This window comes from Plectropomus leopardus, chromosome 3, assembly GCF_026936395.1.
Source record: "Plectropomus leopardus strain MGB_pleo_1.0 chromosome 3, ASM2693639v1, whole genome shotgun sequence".
Classification (NCBI taxonomy): domain Eukaryota; kingdom Metazoa; phylum Chordata; class Actinopteri; order Perciformes; family Serranidae; genus Plectropomus; species Plectropomus leopardus.
The window spans coordinates 23,942,704-23,963,018 of record NC_142178.1 but is presented as its reverse complement, the minus strand read 5'-3'; the positions used below and the strand labels follow the sequence as shown (position 1 = coordinate 23,963,018).

General features: G+C 39.9%; 1 protein-coding gene and 1 long non-coding RNA gene across 3 annotated transcripts in view; both read right to left on the bottom strand.

Annotated features, from left to right (window-relative positions):
* inpp4b (inositol polyphosphate-4-phosphatase type II B) overlaps positions 1–3,681 on the bottom strand; it is a 170,936-nt gene extending 167,255 nt beyond the window's left edge. The window contains exon 1 of one of the 2 annotated variants that reach the window (XM_042484477.2): positions 3,359–3,681. In XM_042484477.2, coding sequence (XP_042340411.1) covers positions 3,359–3,443 — 85 coding nt within the window. In that variant the 5' untranslated portion in view covers positions 3,444–3,681. The remainder of the gene's footprint in view (positions 1–3,358) is intronic. The other variant, XM_088075915.1, reaches the window with a different exon arrangement.
* Positions 3,682–5,299: 1,618 nt separating this feature from the next.
* Positions 5,300–20,315, bottom strand: part of LOC148189994 (uncharacterized) — a 106,600-nt gene continuing 91,584 nt past the window's right edge. The window contains exon 5 of the long non-coding RNA XR_015776270.1: positions 5,300–5,602. This is a non-coding gene — a long non-coding RNA (uncharacterized LOC148189994). The remainder of the gene's footprint in view (positions 5,603–20,315) is intronic.

Here is a 20,315-nt window from a genome sequence, read left to right as displayed (position 1 = left end):
AAAACAAAACAAAAAAAAAATACACACAGTCTAATTACAATAATTAGCCATTACACGGGGAAAGGTCAGCCACCTGTACTGTCCATCTCAATCACATCTCCTTTACGCTGCAGCTCACAGGTGAGCCAGTGACAATGTGTGGATAAGTATGTGGAGAAAAGTGGAACAGGTGTGGTATTTAAAATCGATATCCGCTGGCATTATGAATATGGTAATAAGCTCAGCAAGGCGGCAGGCAGGCAGGCGGCACATGCAGATGTAACTCCCAGAGGGGCCCAAAGCAAATGAGGTGTGCCCGCCCGCTATACTGCAGTTTCATCTGGCTCTAGAAATAACAGCACAGCCCCACTGTACCTCCAATCTATCACCCCCCCGTCTGTGGGTGGTATCAGTGGGGAAAAAGCCACGGTGAAGGGAGAGGAGAGGGTAATTTATTAGGATGTGAGCAGACTAGGTGATTCCTCTGGAATGACAAAGTTAATTAATGTACAGGGACTTAAGTTGTCCGTCTTGCAGATGATCATTTAACCCTCTTCCCTCCTCATTGCCCTGCTTCCTCACCCACTGCACAGTGACATAACCACTTGCCAGCTAGTAGGGAATGTGGAGGACTGCGCGCACAGATTTCACATGGGATTGCTCCGTTATTCCTGACTCCACAAAAATAATTGTGAAGAAGCTCCAAAATACTGCCCGCCGCTGCTCCGGTCCCCGTCATGTGCTTCCAGCTCAACTAAGAAAGTCAAGCAATTTCCAAAAAGAGCTCAGATAAACCCCCTCGCAGTGGGTAAAGCACACATTCTTAATCACTCCTGCTTATCCTCTTCATGAATAGATATTACATGTAAGAGCCTGTGCCTAAGAACAAATCCTGTTTATATTTTGAATATCATTTACTGTGGATTTTGAGATGATATTAATAATTCACTTAGGTGGCTGGCTCACCATGGGATTTCACATTTTGGGGATAATAACTGGCCGTCTCTCAATAAACACCACAACACCTACACCAACTCTACATCACACGCATACTAATTGCACTCTTTCTGTCTTCCAACTTCTTTTGTCCCATCTTAACCTCCGTTCTTCTCTTTTCTGTAGTTTAAATTGCCTGAACAACACCTGCACATCCTTTCTGATGATTCAGTCATCAGCCGGGCTAACGTACCGCTAACACGATTGATGTTTGCACAAACAGGCATCCTATTAGGACAAGTGGTGCTGAATGGGAGAGTGAGTTATCGTCACATTACTGCCCTGGGAGATTGAGAGGGGACAGATGGTTTTGTTGCCAGCGTTTAATGAAGTGTTGTGAATCAGTTGGGTGTGCTGGAGAGGTCTTGACTGTCGCGTCGATGGGAGATGGAGTGTGGAGGGTTAACGAGGGCACAAAGTGAGACGCTTTGCTCCACAACAGTCTTGTGATGTCAAGCATTGCACAATAAAAAAATCCATAAATTACGTTGCAGCTTTCATTGAACTTTCACATGCTCATACACAACTTATGTTATGAATGGTTAATAGATAAAATAACATAATTTCACCCTTATGGTGGGGAGTTTGTAAAATGCCAACTCAGTCCCACCTTAATAAGTACTGAGCAGCATCCACTGTTCTCTCCTGTCAAGAAGGAGGAGATAAACTATTTCACCTTGCGACTGATAATGTGGGGTTGTCAACTTGTCTTTTGTGCCAAACATGGTAATTATGTGCTCTGCTCTTCCCTTTTGTCTTCCAGGATGCTTGGGGAAAATAAAACAGAGGTACAGTGAGGTGTGTGTCATCACTGTCGCACTCCCACACCTATCAGATGTCATCGCCACACTGTGACTGTGTCATTTTATAGTGGCACATATCTAAGGTTCGCAATCAGGTCATAACTGTTATGAGCACATGTGTGAGTGTGCATGCATGCTTACATCTGTGCACGTGAGTATTTATGTGCGGATGTACTGATATGTACACGTTCAGTTATTCCCTCGTGTGTGTGTGTGTGTGTGTGTGTATATGTGTGTGTGTGTGTTTGTGAGTGTGTAAGCATGTGTGTAATTGTGCATTTAAGCTGGTTCAGCGTGTATCTGTGTGGTTCGAGGCAAAGGAGACAAGGCATCATGAATTGCGCTTTCATTCGTCTTTGTACGCCTCCATTTACTTATCCCCATGGGGAAGATGATGGTGTTGAGCTTGCATGCCAATGCAAATGCTTAGCGGCACTGCATGCAGTGTCTGTCCTTTTTGGTGAGCAGAGGTATTAAACTTGGAGAGCAGGCTTTGTGGCATCACTGATATGGCTAATCTCTTTAGCATTCTCCTGTTGTGATGGGCACTGAGACATCTAGTTTGCCTCTGCCAGCGCTCATTAGTGACAACATATTCAGGCTGCGTGGAACATGACTGCAGTAAAAAGCAAAGCACACACACAGGCAGAAACATGCTTGCAAACACAGGCACTCAAACTGATGTGGCGATTTGTAGACATGTAAGCAGTGTTTTTTCAAACCTCTAACTAAAGCCACTAAATCAAATTCAGCGTTACCCAAAATTAGGTAAGGCAGTCTTCAACATAAGTGACTGCATTCTGAGACAATTTGTAATTCTAATTCAAGCACACTGCAAGTATTTAACGCTTCATTCGAAACCTGTATAAAGGCAGCCACTAAGTTTTGAAATAAATTCCCTGAAATAATTTGTGAAATTGACCATTAAGTTATAAACATGACGTGGCTCCAAATAATCATTAGCACTCACAAATCATTTGGCTGGTGAGACAGAGTGTGCTCATTTTGCTTTTAAATAATTAATTCATTTTCAAGACTCACCTGAAAACACTTTATGCTAATGGCATGTATAATTAATGTTCTTTTGTGATAACTGCAACAATCTGTCCCTGAAGCACAAGTTATCCAACACAGTGACGCTCCACTGAATTCACGCATTCAATAATTATTGATCATTGTATGTTCAAAACTGAATTGTTTCCCTCCCTCACTCTCTCTCCACCCTTTGCTCTCTCTCCTCTCTCTTTCACCAACACACACACGCGCACGCGCGCACAAACACACACACACACACACACACACACACACACACACATATACACACACACTCTCTCTCTCTCTCTCTCTGTATGTACATTTTAGAGAGAGAGAACCACTGCAAACACAAACACAGGGAAATATGCAAAAACTAGACACCACTGGGACATGCAGTTATAGACACAGAAGAATACAGGGGACAGACTAAATCTTATAGCAGATAAGGTGTTTCAGAGTTTAACTGTATAAGAAAGGACACAGGAAGAGAGCTAGAGGAGACAGATTAAGAGACAGACGGACAGACAACAGTGCAGTCAGCTCACCGGCAGCGGTCAGTCCTTCAGGGTTGGCACTGAGCTCTTTCATGTCAACCATGCAGTGTCCCAGTTGTTGGGTGCCGTCCTCCATCTGTCCAGCTTGCCCCTCAGTTCTCCCTCTTCCACCTCCTCTCCCACCTCCTCCACGAAACACCACAGTCCAGTCCAGTTCCCCGGCTCACACGCAGCCTGCCAAGCGGAAAAGCTGTCACAAAGATTGCAATCCGCTAGCCTCGCTTTCTTGCTGCCTCACAGCGTGCTCTCTGGCAGCATTAAAGATGCCTTTTGGAAACTAATACGGAAGAGAGGGACCGGCGAGGGACCTGGAGCAGCGGCGGGAGGGAGGGAGGGAGGGAGGGGGAGAGCAGAAGAGAGGGGAAGGGAGGAGTGATGAGGGAGTGAGACTCAGAATGAAAGAGAAAGGAGCACAGAATTGATGTTATGTGCGATACACAGCTCTATCCATCAATCTTTGGGCTGTCAGTAGGGCACCTAGTCCAGACTGCACAGCGCAACACAGCCAAACAGACACAACTCTGCCCGTCTCCCTCCTTCTCTTCTCACTGCGCAGCCAATGCTGCATCCAGACATGGCAGCAGGGGTCCCTCTGATTTCTGACATCCGTCTCCCTCCCCCTCTCAAGCCTCCTCTTGCCACTCCACTACCCCTTTCTTTCCTTTTCTAGCAGAAAAACAATTAACAAGCATCAGACTGCTGGGCTCCACACAGTGAAGTCAGCATCATGCAGCATGTGATTTTGGAAGTTACATATGGTAGAGAGGGAGAGGAGGGGGATAGGTGGAGAAGAGAGAAAGAATTCACAGTACAGTGTAATGTAATTGGTGAGTATTACTCAATGTGGCATCTTCACTATAGGGTTAAATCAACAGGTTAAACAGAGAAAGAGCTGGAGATAATAAATGTTTATGGTGCTATTTGGACAAAACATCTGGGATGTCCACAAATAGAAAATGAGGCGACAAAAGATTTTGCATTAATCAGCAATTATTAGTAATGAAGAGCAGAATAATGCAACTCTCCTCCTCTCTCTCTCTCTCTGTCTTTATCTGTTGCCTTCGCCGCCTCTCCACCCACTCATACTGTGAAGGTTATTGTTAGTTATTTGGCCACCAAGGCCATGATGCTACAGTAAGACCGTATCTAAAATCAATGTTAATTTATACCCTGCTGAATGGAGAGGGTGTTGTGGTCTGAGCTAAAGCTCAATAAAGACACAGAGAGGGCAGCAGCCTCAAAGTCCTAAAGGAGGTAAACACCTACAAAATGCATTATGGAACATGCAGCATCACCCTGAACTTGAAACACCAAAATATCAGACAGTGAACATAGAAACAAAAAGGTGATTCATATTGTGGCTTTTAATATGTAAAGTAGGGTTTAAAAGCAAGTACTATTTGTATACTTCTTGCATATGTCTATCTTTCCATGAGTTTTCTGTGAATGTGAGCTACAAAAAAAACAACAAAACCCCTGCACAAATGTTGAATCTACCAACGAACATGAGTCATGTGAGAGAACAAAAAATACAATTTTTATTTCTGAAAATACAGAGTATTTTCTGCATTGTAAAAAAAATCATTAAATGTTTGTACCACCTCATGTATTTTAGTTTGATGATACCTTTCAAGCCCCCTCTGGTCTCTAGGTAAGCATAAAAATTGACACAGACCTGAAACCAGCATGAGATAGGCAACTATTAAGTAAAAAAGAATTAACAACGTGATGTAAAGTGAATCAAAGGTCCAAAAACCAATGTGTGACGTCACAGTAGTTACGTCAGTTATTCATATAGTCTATGGTTTGTACAAGATAATTACCTTATGCACACAAGTTATTACCTGTTATACTTTTTATTTTATTATCTTTTATTAGGTATTATCTTATTATATTGTACACACAAGAAAATTGTACCTTTTGGGACCTAAGGGGCTCAGTGAAAATCTGGAAATAATTTGCATATGCCAAAAAGCGAACTTTGGCTTGCAGTCTGACAAGGCCAAAGTATCTCTTTGTTTGTAATACAAGTGGTGGAACATAAATATATTATTTTATAGACTGACAGAAGCTTCAAACAATATAATCAGCCTTTAAAATAAAAAAATAGTACTGGTCAAGTCCTAGATGCAAGTCACATGGGCAAAAGAGTCGCGCTGAGCTGATGTGCTTTCTTGAGGTGGCTGGTCTGGATTGGGGTTGGTGCCAAAAACCTAAATGAAGATAAATTGGTCCCTGCAGGAGCAATAAGACAGAAGATGAATCCACTTTGCACGAGGAGGTTTCTTCTTCACTTTCCACTACTCTCTCCATCCTTATCCCTTCATCCCTCTAGTGCTACATTCTCCTTGTTTTCCTCCCCCTCTACTCCTTAAAACCATCAAGATGAATGTTGTCTCCTTCTGTGTTAATGAAAATGTGGTGGCACACACGTACACAAAAATGCAATCACGTACGCGTGTTCGTGCACACAACCACAGCTGAGAGGCAAACAGGTCTGTGGAGTGATCCATTAACATTCTAATACGTTTCTTTTAAAGGCGACATGTGTTGTCTTATTAAAGCCTGACTGATAGAGGGGGCTGAAGAAAATCAATAGACAACGCACTATAGATGGAGAATAGTACAACTACACTGAGAAGAAAAAAACATGCCCTTTTTAGCTATTCGGCCCCAAAGCTTGCAGAATAGATCCTCACATTTACCCATTTCAATAGCACTTGAGGCCCATTAGAATTTGTGATACACTCCTTCACAGTATTAACTATAGAGAGCCAATAGCTTGATTCACGGTAGAGTCTGGAGTGCATGTTGCCTCCGCCAAGGTTATACAACTAAAGTGCTGTAAAAGCCGCACTGAAAGGCATCCCATGGTGTAAATACAAACTGTGGCCAAACATTAAGAGGAGAAAATTTGGTCTGGGCACTCTGAGGCCTCACTTAGACCAATGTCTAAAAGCCCTTCACATGAAGTTATACATATTGATTTATATGTGGGGATGGACTTGAGTTTGGTTCACTGTATTTATTTATTCATTTATTTTTTATACTTTCACTTGACATGTCTCTGGAAAAAGACATACCCCCTCAAAGCAAAACACCCAAACTACAGGTCTTTTGCAATCTTCAATGCAGCAGTTAGGTATCCATGGGCAAGTAACAACATGTTAGTGAGAAGGTCACCAATTATTTGGCGAAATTAACAGCTAAATACTGTCACCCAAATAAAACAGTAGAAAACAATCGACTGAGAGAAATGATTCGAACTGCATCAGATGACACCTCTTATAATGTACCCTGAAGAAAACACTGTCAAAAATACACACTACATATGAAGGCAAGAGATCACAGAGGATGAATATGCTTGAGCAAGCAAGGACGCTGCTCACACAAGGGACCTTTGGACTTCTGTGAGTAATGGCAACTATGTGGACGTCAAAGCCCACTTCACTGATAAAGAATGGAATCTGCAATCATTTTCTGCTGGTGCGTTTGAGAAACAGGCCTTTTATGCTGACTGTTAGTTTTGATGGCCATAATGCTTTTATTGGAAATCTGTAGTTCACAGGAAAGAATCTGTTTTCACAGATATTATTTGAATTTGTATATATTTTCTTGTTTTGATTCTACAGTACTGTGCACAAATCTTATTGTGCCTTCACACCAAATGCGAAAAAACAAATTGCATATTGTCTCACTTGCTTATATTTGGTCGCTTGTTTATTTTTGGCGTATTTTTGAACTGGCGGAACTTCGGCCTCAGCAGCTGTGGTTGTGCTTAAATTAGCTAGAAGAGGCAGCTAACAGCTAACGTGGTTTGCAGTGAAATACAACAGAAAGCCGGGTGTAAACATGCAGACTCCATACTCTGAAGCAGAGTGAATCAACAAGGACACTCTTCATTATTTATCAGACTGTCACAGTACATTACACACCCTCTGTTGATTACCTTCCACAATAAAAGACCAACTTATATTACTCATAGACTTATGGTAAGAAGCAACTCCACAAGACTTGCTTACACAATATTTTTGGAGCTTTACATTGTAACTTTATAGCTTTGCTCACTGATCTCCAAGCCCTTCAGGTCCTTATTTGCTCTGTCTCTATACAGTCCTGACGCTGAGTGAAGCTCCGTGTCTCGGTCAGACTGTTGCAACACAACCTCACCCAAAATTCTAGCTCAAATTGGAAAATTTCAACTTGCACGAATACGCCAAATAGGCCCACGCGGCCTAGGCCTAGTGTTATAATTATTTAGGCTATTTATTTACTTGTATTATTATCTGCACAGTAATACACCACATAGCCTCTCCGAGTAAGCATGGGTGTTAGTGATGCTAAGGTCGACCTGCAGGTCTCCCCCCAGGAGGACCATGGGTTGGCCGGTTCGGGTGAGCTTGTTAGAAAATATCGCAGGTTTTGGGCAGGCGGGTCATAGAGTGATAAAGCAGTATTCTGAGTAATTTACTAATAATTTAAAAAAAAAAAAATGTGTCACCACATTCTCTCCTCTCTTCTCCATCTCTGTCACACAGCCCACAGCTTCATCATCAGCTGCTGCGCTCTGTTATTCTGCATCCGAGCAAGAATCTGTTGAAGTCCGGCATTTTGGGATCAATTTCTCCAGTCATAATGTCAAGTAAAAATATTTCTCTCTGCAAATATGAAGGTATTACAGCATGTTTCAATAGCAAGGAAGCGTCTCTCTGTCCACACTGAATAGGTTATATTAAATATACACTATCATCATGTAAACAAACCTCTGTAGGATATCAGCTGTGCACAAAAGATCATACTAAAGATGCTGATGACTTGCTGTCTTCCTATGTGTGTACTATTTAGGAAACACACGTTCATTGTGATATTTGTGTGTGTGTGTGTGTGTGTGTGTGTGTGTGTGTGTGTGTGTGTGTGTGTGCGTGCGTGTAATCCTGTGTTTCTGTCCATACATTATCTGTAGTTCTGTCGAACCAACAATCAATGCCTGTCAGGATCCACATGAATCCTCTTCACATTAAAAATGAACTGACACCCACCCACTCCCCCACCGTCACCAGTTCCTTTTCACTCCTTCTCCTTTCAGAGAATGTGGAGAGATGAGGTTATTGATTTCTCATCATGTGTTGTCATGTCAGGTTACAACATACCCTTTTACTGCACTCCCAGTGTTTTGTATAAGAGATTCACGACCTTACTTGGGAAAAGAACTTTTTTTTTAATTATTATTATTTGAAGGAAGCAAAATACACAGGTTTTGACATCCAGAAATCCAGCATCCTTCACACCAACCCTCTGACCAAACAGAAAACTACTATTTGACTATGCAAAAAAACTCAATCAATCACACTTTTAGGCAAAGTATGCATTATCACATGGGCATGAAATAAGGTTAGTTATGTTTTTTTTTTCATGTTTGTCTTTTAGCAGTACTCAAAGACCAATATGTACAGTACATTTAATGAGCTGGTATCATTTCTTCTGTCCATACTGACCGTTAACTTCAGAATAAATAAAGGGAGACAATCTACCAGTCCTTGTTCTGCACAAAAATGCCCAGCGCTGAAACTAGCTTTTAGCAGTCTGTATTAGCCAAATGAAGTGAGCATCAGCCAGAGTTAGTCTTTTGAGTACAAAATTCCCTCTTTGTGTTTCCTCAGACAGTGTTTCCTTGCTGAGCTGCAGCGGAAAGAGCACAAAGAGAGGCTTTTGTACTGAAATAACTTAAACTTTGGAAGATACCCATTTGATTTGACTAACACACACTGCTCCTAGCTGATGATTATCTTCAGCAAATCCTAAAAGTGGATCTTGTTGCCCAACTTTTATATTGTGATTACATTATGAGAAGATGCATAGTTTCTTGACCAATATCAAAAACGGGAATGCATATATTAACGAGTAGCTTTTTCACTGTATTGTACATGCAGATATTTGAATATTGTTTATATATATATGTTTTTTGTATGCATCTATTTTTCTTCTCTCCAGTAGAGCATAAGCTTCAGTGTGCGTAACTCATATGCTTTATATACGTACAGATTTATTTGCTAAGCCTATTCCAACCTTTTCCACCTTAGCCAGACATAAAAACTCAGTTGCAATATTAAGGTGTGTGTGTGTGTGTGTGTGTGTGTGTGTGTGTGTGTGTGTGTGTGTGCGTCAGTGTGTTTGCTACCAAGGTTTTTATAAGCACATAAAGGGGTTCATGGAAATGCATTTTTTGCTCTTTTTTGCCCTTTTTACTGGTACTGCATATATGCCAATTGTAGACGTTTAATTTAGGTAACAATAAAGTGGGAGGATTTATTAAATAGCCTTACAAACATTATTTAATAATTACTTTTGTGGTCTGTGTTTGGACTCTGTGCTATCACTGTAAAACTTGTTCACTCACTTAACCCGGGCTGGGCTAATTGCTAATTGCCAGTTGTGGTTTGACTACAAATATGCTGCCCTAAATGAGCCTCTGGAGCAGTGCTGTAGGAAGGCTGTGTGCTGGTACTTTTTCTTTACTTACAATTGTCTCTCTGACAAAGAAGAAAGAGAAGGACTCCAGCTATGCTAGCAGTGGCTCTGACATAGTGGAAACGAAATGGCTTTGGGCACTCAATCTCCCCGGGAGGACCAGCAATGTTAAAAGTACAGGATAGATATGGATTAGCCGTTTCTACTATGTTTCTGAATTACTTGGCTGCCAGAGACACACACACACCGCTGTGCCAACATCCATGTATCAGTCTTACTGAAGCTGCAGAAGTATTTTCATTACCCAAGACTGATTCTCTGGATATTTCTTTATCATCAGGATTGTTCCTCTATAAGTAACATTATGTCCATCAGGCAAGGTCAATACTAATTTAACCCCCCACTGTTACATAACTCTCTGTATAGCCATGTGTTCTGTCTGCTTGGATTGCCTTTAATCCATCCTCTTTTAGCCTTATGAGACAAACTAGAATTACCACAGCACATCTGTATGCTTCTGTGCACCAGTCAAATTGCACTTACACTTAACATCCATGCAAGAGATATCATGTTCAAAACAGTAAACATAATGCCTTCAGCCAATGCTGTCACCATGGGGAGACATAAAAAAATAGAAATCCCAGAACACAAGAAGCCAACAAACAATGTGATGTGTTTCATTATTCTGTAATAAAGCATGTAGTTCAATAAAGCTCTAAATGTGGGCACACCCTCTTTAAGACAATACTATAAGTTACGAGCTAAGATATCAACTTACAGTATATTGAGGGCTTCCCCCTAGAAGTTGGAAAGTTGAATCATCACCCCTAAACTGATGGAGGCTGCGGCCTGGTGAAAGACAGGCTTTGCCCATTCAACCTCCGAGGTAAGGTTTGTTCTGTCTTCTGCTTAGAAGTAGTTAATTTACAGCTTACAGCAACTTAATATGATATAGGCTCTGGATTTTCTTTGATATCTGATGGCAAAAAATGCAGCACATTTTCAGTCAATCATGAGCGTAGTTAACTTGTTTACTATATTACGTGAATGTTACTGTCACACTAACCTGCTGAACCATGTTCAAACCTTCAAACTTGATATAGAAAAAAAGGAACAAATGTTGCAGCATTCATATAGAACCGCCGAATCTGATTCAACTGACTGAATTTTGAGTTTGGTACAGTCCTGCGTATATTCAATATTAACTCTGAATATAATGGCTTTAGAGCCAAAACGCTTACAGGCCAAGCCAGACCTAAATTAATCACAAACCACATGTGAAATGCACAATATTGCTTTTTTCATAACTTTTTTTTTCTCCTTTACAGGTCTGTCTAAGAGGATGATATCACCGAGGACAGTTGGCAAGCTGTTGGCGTTAACGTTGACAGCATTGCCGTTTATTCTGCCAGCTTCAGACACAGAAATTAGAATGAATGAAAGCGTTTAGCTTTGTCAGTAATTAAGTTAAATGATTTACTTATTGTTGATGCAGCTGAGCCAATCACTTGGAAGGTTGAGAAACATCAGCACGGCTTTACACATTCACACTTAGTTACGTTTTTCAGCTTCAAGTGTCATCTGGACATCTTCAGTAAGCATATAATTTAACAACATACAGTCCTAAGAATGTAAATTCCAGAGTACTTAAACCGAGACTGAGTAGGATCCAATATTTTATGAGATTTTTTTAATGGAACCTACACTGTAAATTTAAGTACCAACTGTACTGTACTTGCTATAACTATAACAAAGCTTTTAATCAGAAAACAAGTCTTCAGCCTTGCTATGTCCCCTGAGGCAGCAATCCTCTCCACTAAATCCTATCCTGATAAAGGCACAAGGCTCAAAATATCACATGAAAATGTACAGAAGTGCACATAAAATTGAGCTGTGCATGTAATTCTCAGCTCTAAATGCACAGCTGAACAATTCAGAGCTGAAAACTCTCAGGTAACGACTGTGAAACTCACGCAACTGATACTTTTCACATGCTTTCACAACACATGCCCAGTTTCTCATGGAATTACAAAAATAATTTACTACCCATAACACCACTGCAGAAAAGAGAGGACACTGCAGCATATGGACAGACAACAGAAAGCAGGACAGCAAAACAGCAGCACCGCTAAATACTGAGGTCATGGCAGCTGCTTTTTGGATTTTGATATTAGTGTTGTTGCACCTCCACCCGGCACCTGGAATGAATCATTTCTCCCATTTTGTACACCAAATTAAACCAGGCAGCAAGGAAGTCCTAATTTGTTAAAAAAAAAAAAAAGCTGGCTGCATTGGATTTCTGCTCTCAACCCCCCTGACTATGACTGTAAATAGTTTCACTGCACAGTACTGTAAAGGGAAATCAGCTAAAATTACATTTTTTTTCACAATAAAAATGTCCTCATCTTTAAACTCTGATGAATTAAATGAATATTTTCTTTCAGAGGTTTGATGACATTTAAGTTATTTTACTGCACAATTTTTAAAAAAAATATGAAGTCAGTTTAGGCAAATTTACATTACAACATTCACAATTTCCTCACATCTGAAGTGTCGCGAAAAATCCTTGATAGTTTTTCTAACATTTTCAATGAAGTCCTCTTCAGAAAAACCCTGACTGTGACTATGTCAAAAATGAAGTAATTTTACAATCTCATTCCAAACTGAACTGAGAAGTTGGCAATCTGGCTGCGGCCATGGTGGAGGTGCAGAGAAAGAAGGACAAATACACCATTAGTGCAGTAAAAACAAATAGTGTGTGCAATTTCAAAAGTTGCATGCAAGAGTGCATGTGCACAGAAAAATAATTTTCAGCCCTGAGATGCTATGCCTTACATTAACACACAACTTAACTATCTGGCTACATGCACACAAAAGTACACTGTGAACTTTTGCACATTTCTCACCACCAGTGTCAAGACTCTATGGAATATTCCTAAACTAAACATAGTATCTCTACATGGCATCTAAAGTATACATGTCACAGTGGGGTCTTACTGACAAAGAACTTTTCACATTTCAAGTTTATTGTGCACTGTGTAATAAATTATAGTTCTAAATGAAGTCTCCCCTGATTGAAATGTTGTCAAACCTCCCCCTGGACCAACCACAGTATAAATCTTATGTTACACAACATATACACTGTCACCTGGTAATGTGCACAATATTAAGTCAGCCACAAGCCATAAATCTCACGCCTGCTCCCTGAAATCTCCTGCCTCCTCTCATACCACACACCACTGGCTCACGGGTCACCTGGTTTGAAGAAGCTACAGTATGTTGAAATACACAAAACTCAGTCTTAGGTTTCTGTCATTGCTCAATAGCCATGTAGGGCTAAAAAGTCAAAAGATTAAGAGGGTTAATCCATCAGAAAAACATTCACAGACACAGACAAATTCCTACATAGATAACAGATTTTTTAAAAAGCTGCAGTCTTGTCATGTAGTGTCAAAGGAACAAGCAACATTGCTAAACACAAGAGCTTTGTGAGAAGGGAGCAGCAGAGGGATGAGTTTTATTTTGGAAAGGTCAGGCCACCTGCAGGACAGGCAGGCAGGCAAGGATAAGGGGGGAAGTGAGAATATTGTTGGAAGAAACATGGGTTGATTCCAGTTCATGGCTGTCATTCTACATCTGAGGCACAGTGGTGATGCTGCAATGTGAGAGGCTCATCCCAGGCCAGCAGGACCTCTTCCAAACATCAAACAAACAAAAATACACATAAAAAATAGTAACGTCAATGCAGTCTATTTTCACTGCATTCCCTTATACTTTTGTTTTTTAAAGGATTTGTGTTTAAATGCATGGCACCACTTCACGTGAGATCTGCCAGCTCCATAGCTTGTGCCAGCCTAGTGCTAAGGGTAGGGCACATAGACAGCTGAGAGGAGTAGCCCCCTGATCCTGCACTCTGTCAGCTGTGTATGCCTGCTGTCAGAGAACGACAGCAGGCATACACAGCCCCATGTGCTACTATTGTTTCTCTGGCCAATTCTTAGGGTAGGGCATGCCTTTCACTGCATCTAGCGCGCAGAAGCATTACACAATGTAATCCAGATTAGTTAGGCCACTGACAGGTGATAACAGACTGGCAGCATGCAGGTTTGATACTTAATTCTTTGTGCTGCAGTCCCTTACACTATGCAAATAAACTATATTGTGACTGCTAATGGTACTGATGGCAGACTGGCCGCTGATGCTGGGGAATGTTGTGGATCCTCTGGATGGCATTGGTTAAGGAGCACAAAAAGCATTCAGGTTAAGGCAGGTGTCGGACAAATAAAAAATAGAAAACATCACTTGTGGATGTGTTAATAAATTGCACATAAGGGAGCTACAGTGTGCTGAATTTTTGTCATGTTTTTTGTTGTTGTTTTTTAAAATTGGTAACAGAGCACCTACATCATGGAAAACACACCCAAAAGTACTGCTCTTTGATCAAGACTATTTTAACTTTTACGTAAAAGTTAAAATAAATTAAAAGTTTGTTTGCTGTCACTTTCAAATACAGTGTATATCGAAACGAAATGCCGTTTCCACTGCGCATGTTGCTAACAAAAATACTAAGCAGAGCATAGTACACACCAAAGAGCAGACTACAACAGTGATATTATCTCTGAATGTGGTATTTTTGGCAGTTAACACTATAAGCAGTGATTGTGAATGTACATAGAAATAAACATAATTAATGCCAGGGTTTCCAAAACATTCATTTATATGTGGTGGCCCTCCACAATAACAATATCTGCCACCACATATTGATTTTCCATTTTTTGGAGCTAGACCGTTTACTAGGATTGCTGTTGGAACATATATACTGTTTCGGTTATGTATTGCACCACACTCTCAGAGTGTAAAGCGTACTCTGGGCACAGATGGAGCAGTAGAACACCAGGCACAGTGAAAATAAAGCTTAACTCTTCATAGCACTTGGTTTAAAAGTTTGCTTTTACTTGCCCAAACCCAAGCAGTAACTGCTCCTCTCATCAATCCATCTAATCTGATCATCTTTGATTGGATATAGGAATATGGAGCATGATAAATAATGCATTTAAACAAAGAGTAAAGCTAAGTATACAGTGTGAAAATACAGATATAAATATAAGTGTAAGCACGTTGGACAACTGAATTATAAATACCACAGGACCATCTGTAATATAAATAGTGATTAACTTGACCTCAGCAGTAAATATACATACAGTTAAATCAATAGGAGAGGTGATGATGGCGCGGTAAGTGCAGGGTAGTCACGAAATGGTTACTGCAAGAGCAGAGAGGAGTAGTCCAGGTGAGAGGCATGTGTGCGTTTGTGTGTGTGTGTGTGTGTGTGTACGTGTGTTCTGGATGACAGCTTATCTGACAGCTTAGGGAAAGAAGATGCTGCTCACATAATCAGTGTGTCTATAAAATATTTATTAAGCAATCACTTGGTCCCTATGTTTTTTTTGTTACTCTGTACACTCACCTAGCCAATTTTGCTAAACAAGATTTATTCATACACTGTGATATGGCATAATTAACCTTAAGGGCCCTTTGCTAAGGCTGGCCTGATATGCGCTTGCGCTGTGCTTTTCATTCAATTTGCGCTCCTGATCTGCGTGTAATTAGCATCTGATTTACCAAGGCTGCAGCTTCTAATTATGCTATCAGTGGCTATATGACAGCCTTGTGGGATTTGTCTTAAATTAACAAGATCAGAAAAAGAAATCAAACTAGGCGCAGTTATGCAGAAACAGATATACCCATTAAATTAAATAACACAATTTCAAAACATTCGCTACGGTAAGGCTGTGATTAAACTGTAATTGAGAAAATCATTTAAGGGTGTCTATTACTTACAAAGTTGAAATCATTATTTATAGAATGGTTTGTAAAAACTAATTTAGTAAGTAATTAAACATATAAAGGAATGAAAAAAAAGAATGACAAAAATATGTTAAAAAAGTTTCTTTTAAAATTCAAAATGTAGAAAATGTAGCAGTTATTCAGCTGATGACAAAATGCAACTTGGTTTTACCATACTGAGTTATTGCATCATTTGCAATGAAATGTTTTTGTTTGAACTAATTTAGAAAGGTACGTGTTTTGTGTGTTATATGGTTATTCATGGATAAAGTAATATAAATAATGAAAAATGTCAAGGTAAAGTGGTGAGTCATTTTTCATAAAGTCAGCGCAGTTCATAAAGTGCTTGCTGGTTCCACTTTATCATTGGGGGAAATTTCTGAATAAGTACGTATGATGGCTGGCTTAGTAATTCTTTCTGACAGCTTTATTTCTCACTGTTTACATCACTACTGAGAGAGAAATTAGGATACTAAGGGATAAAAACGTATCCAGGTTGCTTATGCTTTTCTGCCATGCTGGTAGGTGCATCAAGAGTGACTAAAAAGTTAGTCAATGGGACAAAAAATGAAGATAAATGATGTACTGATGACCTACATGCTGAAATTAAGTGATAATATGATACTGGTAATGCAGAGGATACATATAATTGTCCCCCTTTTTCTTTCCTTACTTTTAATCAGGTGGAGAAGCAACATCCAGCAAAGTGCTGAGTGCTGCAGTGTCCAGGCAGTCAAAAACTAAGGTTCATCCTCAACAGCTGAGCAGCTGAGTGATCCGCTGTACGCTGGGTAATTACAATCACGTAAACGAGGAAGCAGTTTACTAAATATTCCATGTAAACATCAACAAAGCCAGGGTAAGTCTCAAATTCAAAATACTAGCTTGCACAGAGGATAGACCAGAAATATATCATCCAGAGCAGGCTCTAGCCACCACGCCCCCTGTTGGGGGGAAACAACACAGCATCCAGTGAATAAGATAACTGCGTACACACAGGAAGTTGAAACAAGTCTCCAAATTTCCACTTGAAAAGAGTTGCTGTGCAGAAGGATGCATCAACAATCAATTGAAAAATGCAGATCGCTTGCCGTAGAAATGATAGAAGATAGCAGCTTAGGCTTTGGCTCCAAGCTATAGAGCAAAATGACATCGCGTCATTGCCAACAATTTAGTTCCTTTTTGGAGGGAAAGAATCGCACTATCACAAAAAGAGAGAAACAAGAAAATGCTGAAAACCTGTAGTGTCGGGGGTAAACCAAGGCTTTCATACAAAGTTTTGAGGCACATTATATACATGAATACTAACTTTCAGTGTGGTAAATACCAACATAAGCAGAAGTGGCTGTAGAGCGAAGTCACTGCTGTTGCTGTGGGAGGCACAACGATGCAGCTGTTTTGTTGAGGTAGAGATGTGTACACAGCTAAATCATTCCAAAAACCAAAAACCATGGATTTACCAGAACCATCCAGAAACATGGATAAAAGCAGGAGCCAAAATTGTAAGGAGATGAAAAAAAGGACTAAATTACAGTGCACAACTTTAAAGGAGCTGAGGGAACTATATTTCCCTGGAGCTGCATGTTTCATGATTCTAAAAGACAAATCACGAAATGACAGTGATGGTTACTACTGACGGATAGCTAATGATAGCTTTAGTAGGAAGCTCCTACAGTACACGCATACAGTAAACCTGTGTTGGGTCATTCATCCACTTTGACAGTCACCAACCCTAATTTGTTAAGGCATGGTGAATGCTCAGTTCCATGCAAGGTCGCAAAACAATGGCTATGAAACAAGTTTAAGAAGAAATAAACGCACGCAGAGTGAAAATATTCAACATCCAAAATCATAATCCGAACACACGTTAAACTGCATTGACATCAACAGGATCATCTGCTTTCTACTCCCGCCCAAAATGGAGTGTGGCCATGACATTTTATAGAGTACCTGTATGTGCCAGTCTCATGTGTCATTGTTGAGCCCTCTAATGGCTGCATGTTGTTCAAGTCTTAGCCAACGACAAGTGGTCATCTCCTGCCTAATAATAGGACCCCACCCCCAGCATGCATGGCTTTCTATAATTTCCAGCAGGAAGGAGAGATGAGAAGATTAGAAGAGGTCTGGGCTGCTGTGACTCTGCAGGAGACCTGCATGTTGCTCAAATATCCAGGCAAACACTCAGCCATTACTCTGCACACTTTGGTGTCAGAGAAACTTCATAACTTTTTATGAACATATAAATGACTGCTTTTTACCAAGGTGTCCCAATGCCTAGCATAGGCACTTAAAAGGCCAGCCAGATTCAAAGTAAAGTTTTCCGTCCATGTGGTGCAGCTTTCTAATTGAAAAAAAGCTCCTCCAAAGGCAGCTTTTTATGAGTCTGCAGAGGATGAAATCTAAAAGGGAATTTTCTTTACATAAGACTCTAAAGGCTGAGCACAAAATGAGTTTGGTTGACTCCCTATGATTTGCATATTACTAGGAATTGCTTTTAATGGCCATTAAACCCTTCATGCCATTTACCACAGGGAGAGACACATATTAGTTAATCACCATCTCTTTATATCACCCCCAACACCAAAGCACAAAGGTGTGCTAGTCTTGGTTATTACGCACTTACACTGTTGTGTGTCCTCTGTGTTGGCTCAGCTCTCTCCTCATGGGACAAAATGTTCAACACAACATACATCTTCACATATTTTTCACTCCAGCCATGTGGCTTCACATTACTCTTAATCAAGTTTGAGGGCAAAGCAGAGCTTCTGGTCCTGAAGCTTCGTAAATGAGGCATTCAGGGTATAAGTCCATAGTGGGAGTGCCATACCTTTCCCTGAATTTAACCCAGGAACCAACACAGGGGAGGAAACTGCATTAATTCTCTAGACCACAAAATGTAATAAATCATAAACATCTATGCTGCTGAAGTAGAGGTTCTTGGGCAAATTTTGGTGGTGGACAAAGATGTACGTAGGTACTGGGAATGAGGCAATTAGTTTGTTTGTTTGTTGTGACATTAAATGAGACTAAAATGAACCCGATAAAGCTTAAGAACAATGAGACTGTAAATAAATGCTCTGTAGGCTAAAAAAAAATTGTATTAACGTTTCTTCATGAAAAAATGTTTTTTAAAATGCATCTGTAGTATACAAACATGACCACTTCCAACATGATTAAGTTGAATTATTTGTTTTGTACCCTGTCCTTCAATATGACATTGGTTGCATCTTACATCTTGATAGCAGAAATCTATTTTTAAACCCCAAATAATTTCAACCGGTAACAAATAAATTATGAACATGACCTGATATGACATTCCCACTGCGTATACGCTGAGTTCTAATTTAATGTTTGTGTCTCTGATGCTGCTGTGTGCAGTGCTGTCTCGGGGTGCAGAAGTCTCATCCTTTAAATCTTCTGCTGAGTAGGGAGCGTAGTAATTATGACTAGACTATTTTACCACTGTCAATTAAGATAGAGCATAAAAGTGTTTTCATAACGATGCGTCACATTCAGAAAGAATGACAAACAGTGACTCCTGTGATCCTGATAAAAGACAGGGACAGAACTAGGAAAGGCTACCTCTTTTCTCAGTGTACTCTTCAAAATTTCTGATATGTGATATTCCAGCCAAAATAAATATTTTCAGTATCATGCACTCATCCCCCGCAGTCTTAAAAGTAGGGCTGGACAAAAAGGTCTTGTTGTTCTTAATATATTTTGCAAAAACAAAATGAAAAAAGGCCAGCATGTGAAAAACTGTTGCTGTGTTTTGAAAACGATCCATCTATTAAATACTTTTGTCCGAGGCAGAAACTGAGAGCCGCTGCAGAGCACATGAGATGGGATCAAGCTCTTCAGATTTTGAGAAGACATAGGTGGATGTGTTCTTCAAGTCATTTTAGATTTCTATCTATGGTTCAGTTAGAGTCACTCTCATAACAGCTATTCTTAAAATCGTCTGCATTATATTACATGTACTGCTAGGAACAGCAATTAAGAATTGAGGCTACAAAGGCATTTATTATGGCAAAACCTACTAGACCTTTCCCCTTTAGAGGAGCTACATCAAACAATTACCTGACGAAGAACATTGCATTAAAAAATGTCTTTTTTATAAAGTCTGTGCCTTACGGACTCAACAAGTCAAACACATAAATCCTACTAAAGACATTAATATGGCATCATGCACTGATAAACAGTCTTCAGCACTTACATAAAAAATGTGATGTCTCTTCTTTTCTTTTCTTTTCTTTTCTATGTCTTTTTTAAATGTGTTTGTTTTATTGGATAAAAAAGAAAGCATTTTTACAAAAACACTTGGCTGAGGGTTGGTTTACGTCAATATTTATATTTAACTGTAACTGACAGAAGAAGCATGCAAAAATATCACACGACAATTATTTAAGCCTACTTGTGTCAACTAAAAGATATCTAAAGTTATGCAAGAAATTATGAAAATATCAAACAAGCAACATGCAGTTATCCATCTGTCCTTTGAAAAAATGCCTTGTTTAATTTCTTAAATGCTTGGCAAAAGTGTATGAATTGTACTAATGTAGTGGAATTGCAAATAATATGTCAACATTTTTTTATTGTACAATTTTTCATATCATTTTGTGTATTATATTCA